At 40.1% G+C, this 7,500-nt stretch overlaps 1 protein-coding gene across 1 annotated transcript in view; it reads right to left on the bottom strand.

The window, feature by feature from the left end:
• Positions 1–2,012: 2,012 nt before the first annotated feature.
• The window catches only part of LOC139661738 (acylphosphatase-2-like), a 14,495-nt gene continuing 9,007 nt past the window's right edge, over positions 2,013–7,500 (bottom strand). Inside the window, exon 4 of the mRNA XM_071540302.1 lies at positions 2,013–2,127. Coding sequence (XP_071396403.1) covers positions 2,013–2,127 — 115 coding nt within the window. The remainder of the gene's footprint in view (positions 2,128–7,500) is intronic.

The following is a 7,500-nucleotide window of genomic DNA, read 5'->3' as shown; positions in this document are numbered from 1 at the left end:
GCAGTCCCGGCGTTCTGCTCCTGCTGAGTCAGAGTTTTGTTGTCGTGGCGACCGGGGATTCTCTTGCTGCGATTTAATTGGATCAGACGGCAGGTAATCAGGTCACATGACTTGCTGTTGCGCAACGTCGTCGCTTTGGTGCATTCGCTAACGTCAGACAGTCACACACACACACACACAGACAGACACACACACACACACACACACACACACACACACACACACACACACACACACACACACAGACACACACAGAGTTCAATATCAATATCACAATAAGATGGTTGTCTATTATAATATAACTTTCTATTATAACTTACTCTATATTATTCTATACTACTGTAACTTATTATACTATATTATTCTGATAACTTACCTGTCTCTATAATAACTCATAACTCTTCTATAACATCTAATTCTACATTAATATAATCTATTGGCTCAGCTAGATTTTTACTGTTTGTGTGATGATGTCATCAGCTCAGCCTGGATGTTGGGAAGTGTTTGGTTTGATCCTGTCAGCTGTTCTGTCAGTCAGCTTCTCAGACAGAACAGGTGGCTGAAGAGCTTCAGAGTTTCACTCAGACAGTTTTCACTTCTATAATACATCGTCCTTTAACAACTCACTCCATCACTTGTTCTATTGTAACTCATTCTATTATAACTTGTTCTATAATAACTAGAAGTTATTATATAGTTATTATATATTATCTACAGTTACTGCGCTTTTCTATCTATATCTACATCTAGCCTATATCTACAGTTACTGAGCGTTTCTATATCTATATCTATATCTATATCTACAGTTACTGAGCTTTTCTATATCTATATCTACAGTTACTGAGCGTTTCTATATCTATATCTATATCTACAGCTACGGAGCTTTTCTATCTATATCTATATCTATAGTTACTGAGCTTTTCTATCTATATCTCTATCTATGTATACAGTTACTGAGCTTTTCTATCTATATCTATATCTATATCTATATCTATATCTACAGTTACTGAGCTTTTCTATCTATATCTACATCTATATCTACAGTTACTTAGCTTTTCTATCTATATCTATATATACAGTTACTGAGCTTTTCTATCTATATCTACATCTATATCTACAGTTACTGAGCTTTTCTATCTATATCTACATCTATATCTACAGTTACTGAGCTTTTCTATCTATATCTACATCTATATCTATATCTGTCCTACATGTACTGAGCATTTCTATATCTATATCTATATCTATATATACAGTTCCTGAGTTTTTCTATCTATATCTACACTTACTGAGTTTTTCTATCTATATCTACATCTATATCTGTCCTACATGTACTGAGAATTTCTATCTCTATATCTGTCTACAGTCACTCAGTTGATCTAAAGCATAACTCACTCAGTCCTTGTTCTGTTGAAGCAGCTGCTGTGGAGCGAGTGGGAAAATTATTATAATGATTATTGGATGTAAAGCCTGTCAGCCTGCAGGTCATGCTGCTGGATCTGGAAACAATAACACAATACTCTCTCTCTCTCTCTCTCTCTCTCTCTCTCTCTCTCTCTCTCACTCACTCTCTGATTATCACATTCAAAACTCAGTGAAAGAGCTCAAACAAAGAGAGAGTATCAGATCTTGTAATTTCACCATGCAGTATGTTTGAAACCTGCTGCACTGATGGAAAAAATGTAAAACACTGAAAAACATCAAATCCTGAGAAATGATTTCTTGATAAAAAAGAGACTCACTCGCCACGTGAAGGGATGGTTTGAGGCTTGATCATCAAAAAGCAAACGTTTGTTTAAAAAATAGCAAAATATAGAAAACTGTAGTAGCAGTAATATCAGTCTGTTCATGAATTAATTTTCAGCCTAATGTTGGGTGAACTTACAGCTCACTACATCATTTAAAGTCATGTGTAGGATTTTGGCTGATAGGAAATCTAACCCCCACTCATTGCCCTAACACAGTAAAAGTAAACGTGTTTGTCGGCTCTCTGGGTGCGTTTGATTCGCGGGTCAGAAGCGCGTCTTGAAGCCGGACAGCTCCAGCTTGTCGATGGCTCGCTCGTTGGTGAAGGAGGCTCTGGTGATTCGACTGGTGGGGCTTCCCTCTTTACTCAACCACACCTTCCTATAGAGGAGAGAGAGAGAGAGAGAGAGAGAGGGAGAGGGAGAGAGAGGGAGAGAGAGAGAGAGAGGGGAGAGAGGTTTGGGTTAAATCCCTGGGATGGAGAGAGGAACACAGATAGAGGCAGGCAGGCAGGCAGGCAGAGAGAGACTCCTTGGAAATCTGATGACTTTAGAACAAATGTCAGGAAAAGAGACAAACATCTAAATTGATTTATTTAAATATTGGAATATAATTGAATTCTCTGTTGTTTTCAGTTTCAATTTGCAAAGCAGTCACAGACTCTAGACCTTTCTCTGGGTTTTTCAGCTGTGTGCTTGAATACCATTTTGTACTCGAAACTCTCATTATAAATAAATAAAAATTCACCATGGGCTCGAGCCAGCTGGGCTATCTGGGCCAGGGGCATGATGGGAAAATACAGACATTCCATCAGCTATATTTAACCCTGGGAGTTTGAGTCACAGGAGCTTTTTTCTGTTCTTGGTCTGAATAAGAAGCAACGAGTTTTAACCTGGGAACCGAGATGGACCAGTGTTGGGCTCTTTAAAGGATAAGGCCGGTGTTTTTTAATGCATTGCTTACTGTCAACAAATCCTATGAAAATAACAAAATCAACAATGTGTTTGCTCTCCTCCCGTTACTTTCTGACTTCCCACGTTCCGTTTTTAGCCTCAACCCGGAAGTCATTGGCTCCAACTGTAAGATAAAAACCTTTAAATTCAGCTCACAAAGACATGACTTGATGGCAAAACAAAATCATTGCTGATTTTGTTATTTTCATAGGATTTGTTGACGGTAAGGAATGCATTAAAAAAACACCAGCCTTAACCTTTAACCCAGTGGTTCTCAATGTGGGGTCCGTGGACCACCAGGGGTCCTTGAGGGGGTTCCAGGTGGTCCCCAGCAAATGGATGAACTGTTAAACTTCACCACTATTTCATTTACAAGAAGTTAACACAGTTGGAGAATGCAGAAGAATGACTGTTTTGATCATAGTTTCAGTATCTTTTCTCTACGTACAACACAGATAGTCAGTCTGGACAAAATCATATCTAACAATAAAGATTATTCTCAGATTTGGATCCGAGACACAAAATCTAATCAAATGGGGGTCCGTGGCCCTAATGCGGCCTAAATTAGGGGTTTTGATATGAAAAAGGTTGAGAATCACTGCTTTAACCCCTTGTATCCTGACTTTAGCTGAGTTTACCCTTAAATTTCCCCTTAAGCAGCTTCAAAATTAGAATTTTCTTTTCCTAACTGTACAACATCACATCCATATTCTGTGTCTGCTGTTCCAACTCTTTCTTGAAGCTCTAGCTGCTTATATTGGATGAAATATTCAAATACAAGACGCCATGTTTTTATGGCTGCACCATTACATCAAATGGAAAAAATCTAGATGTTTGTGCATCATTATATACACGTTTCCCTGTGATTCAGCATGACATGTTTGGTGTCTTTGGAAAACTTGTTATCTTGAGAATTTAAAGTAAAGTTCTGGGTTTGAACAAAGCTTGGCTGTGCAACCTGTGTTTGTAATGATGGAGCCAGTGGCAAGGGCCGGCAGGGAGGAAGAGGTTAATAATAAAGAGTGATGTATCACTCATCACTGATTTCAAAATGGCCAATGAGTGTTATGTTATTATATTATTGTTTCAGTAACGCTGCGTTCAGATGACAGGCTACAAAGCACCAGGAAGTCATTCATTTTCGATGGAAACCAGCGACACGAAGCTATAAACGTGTGTGTGTGTGTGTGTGTGTGTGTGTGTGTGTGTGTGTGTGTGTGTGTAGATTAGAGGAGATTGCAGTGGATCAGGGTCACGGCCATGTAGCTGCACTGTCACTCGGCCAGAGAGAGAGAAAGAGAGAGAGAGAGGGAGATTATAACTGCACACACACAGCTGTAAATATGTATGCACAGGCAGTACTGTACATGCATGTGTGTGTACAATGTGTGTGTGTGTGTGAGAGAGAGAGAGAGAGAGAGAGAGAGAGAGAGAGAGAGAGATAAGTTGTCGTCTTTTTGCAAAAAACATCTCCATCTACTGCCAACTCTGATCCATGACCTACTACTCTACTGTACATACACACACACACACACACACACACACACACACACACACACACACACACACACACAGGAATACACACAGATATATAAACAGCGAGAGACATAAACACACTCATCCAACCACCCACACACACACACACACATACACACACACACACACACAAACATACACCACCAAACACACACTGATACTCTTTCCCTCCCTCTCTTTCTCTCTCTCTTTCTCTCCCTCTCTCCCACACACACACACGCACACACACACACACACACACGCAAACACACACACGCAAACACACACACACACACACACACACAAACATACACCACCAAACACACACTGATACTCTTTCCCTCCCTCTCTTTCTCTCTCTTTCTCTCTCTCTCTCTCACACACACACACACACACACACACACACACACACACACACACACACACACACAGCAGATTTAGCATTAAGTCTCCAGCAGCAGCAGCTGGCAGGTTTGTAATAATCTGCAATCATTTTCCTCCAAAAACACAACAAACAACATACACAGATCATACAGACATGGACATGTGTTCATATGGATATAGGCAGAAAAATAATAACAACAACAACAATACAGTTTTTGATTTGACACATTTCTCCAAACTAAGATCCAGCTCTCAAAACAGTTCACACAGCCATCTGAACCCTTAATAACTTTGCAAAACTAACTGTCTGTATATTCAAATTTTTTCCACGCAAAATAAAAGAAATACATATATAATTTCTCCAAACGCTGCACACAAAACTCTCCAAACTCTGTCAGCCTACCTTTAACTAACAGTCTGATAATAATGTCTTTTCATTGTTTTCACACAAATTACTACACAGCATATACCATGTGGTTAGCTCCATGCTAGCACATTAGCATACGCTATGTTGAGTGATAGCAGCTCCATGCTAACACTTTAGCGTACACTATAGTGGGTGATGGATGATGTGATAACCCATAGTTGTAGGACACTGGTAGGAAAAAGCACGTTAGCTGACTCTGGAGCTGTTACTTCTACCAGCGTCAATAAAAACCACAGAATCAAAACAGTTCAAATCGTCAGTAAAAAAATATTTTTGGAAAAACTGGTGCGATAATCTGCATTTGTACACAGGTGTTTTTTTTCTCTAATATATGCATTGTTATGTAATGTATGCACTGTAAGAGGACCACAGTGGAATTAAGTTGTTGACTTTACTGTGTTTTTATCCTTGATTGTTATTTAAATGTGCTCGGCTTCATCTGGAGTGAAATGTGCATGTATTTATTTTAACTTTCAAATAAATCCGATCCAATCCAATAGTAGTTGATTAGTAGCTTACTCTGATTCTGCAAATTCTACTTATTCCTATTGAAGGCTTAGCTGATGGAGACTGTGATACAGTTTGTTCGACTGCTGTTGACAAAATGCACTTACTGAACGTTTTTGTAAACAGTCTGCTAAATGACATCATGTAGCCTAATGAAGGCTAATGTAGCCTAATAATTAGCTTTATTAGTTTAGGGACAAAATGAGAACTCAAGCTAAATAACTTATTTTTGTGTGTGAGACTGGTAAAAATGTAAGTTACTAAAATGTTAATTCATACATTTAATTTTCTCTCACTTGTCTCTTTTTTCCATCTCTCTCTCTCTCTCTCTCTCTCTCTCTTTCTCTCTCTCTCTCTGTTTTCTCCTCTCTGTGTTTAAAACGAGCTGCTCGACTCTCTGGGGAAAAATATTCTGTTTTTCTCAGAGGAAGAAAATAGAAACCACCCACCAGCTCCCTCTCTCTCTCTGCCTCTCTCTCTCTCTCTGCCTCTCTCTCTCTCTCTCTCTCTCTCTCTCTGCCTCTCTCTCTCTCTCCATCTCTTCTTACTACTGTTCCTCACTTGCGTCACTCATCTTTCACGTCCCTCTTTCTCGCCCCCCTTTTCCTGTCTCTCTCTCTCTCTACATCTCCACTCCCTCGCTGTTTCTCTCTTCCCTCCCTCCTTCCCTCCATTCCTCTGTCTTGTTTCCTTCCCTCTCTCCTTAGCTCTTCCCTTCCCTCCCTTCACCCTTCCTTCTCTCATTCCCTTTCTCCTCCTTCTCCTTCTCAATTCCTTCTTGTCTCCTTTCTCCCTCCTTCCTTCCCTCTGTCCTTCCCTCCTTCTTTCTCCTCTCTCCTCCCTCCCTCTTTCTCCTCCTGTCTTCCATCCTTTACTTTCTCTCTCCTTTTTGCCTCTCCTCCACTCCTCCTCCTCCCTCCTTCTCTCCCCAGAGGAACAGCTACTTCCTGGTTCCCAGGCCCGACAGGAAGTGAGGTCGTGGTGAAAGTGGAGTCTACAGGAAGGAGCTGAGAGTGAGAGTCTAAACACGGAAATGATATGTGTGTGTGTGTGTGTGTGTGTGTGTGTGTGTGTGTGTGTTCAGGGAAAGTGAATGAGTAACTCTCTAATAGTAAACAGAGACCAATAGCTTTCCACTTACAGCTTATATTAAACAGATTTTCTTCTTCTCTTTTCTTCCAGTTTCTCTTTCCCTCCTTGTTAAATCCTCTCCTCTGATCTAAGGTTAAATATTCACAATAAAACAACTTTTACTTCCTTTTATTAATTAGATACTGCTGAATAAAGAACAGGCATGATTTGTAGAAGATGATTTTCTCAAGTGTTGTAAACCATGATGAAGTTTGAGAGCTTTCAGATGATGTCACCCCCCCTCTGGCGGCCATGTTGGAGGTCCTCAGCTCTGAGAACAGCTGACTGTGTTTCTTCTCAACAGAATTGAACAGACGGTTAATTTCTGTCTGTTTCTGACTGAACTGATCATTTCATCACTGATCCATCTGATTGATTTAGTGTTTAGATAATGTCAGCTTGTTAGCTAGCTAACCATAGCATCTGGTCAGCTAACCATCACTGTCTTGTTGTTAACACATCTGATTAGCACACTAGCTAACGTAGCCAGTAGCAGCTAGCGTTAGCGTGTTCACATTAACATCAGTGTGTTTGCTGGCTAGTTAGCTAGCTAACAGTTTGTTCAGGTTAACTGAGCTGACTCTTCTCAAGCTACAACTCTTCATGTCTTGGAGTAGAGACTAGGGCTAAAGACAAGACAGTTTACTGTGTCACAGTAACCTACATTTGGAAACAAATCCACCTTATCACACTATTCACTTTTACTGAGAACGTTACTGAATGGATCTACAGCCACACCACAACAAGCTGACTCAGCTGCTCTCTGCTGACAGCTGCTTCAGACACATTTACACTTTATTAACTAACAGACAACATTTTAATTTGTAATCTTGATAT

The sequence above is a fragment of the Centroberyx affinis genome, unplaced genomic scaffold (genome assembly GCF_046629955.1).
Source record: "Centroberyx affinis isolate AG114_WGS23_722 - 3 ecotype Tasmania unplaced genomic scaffold, CSIRO-AGI_Caff_v1 ptg003603l_1, whole genome shotgun sequence".
NCBI lineage: Eukaryota > Metazoa > Chordata > Actinopteri > Beryciformes > Berycidae > Centroberyx > Centroberyx affinis.
This window is presented reverse-complemented; position numbering and strand designations above follow the sequence as displayed.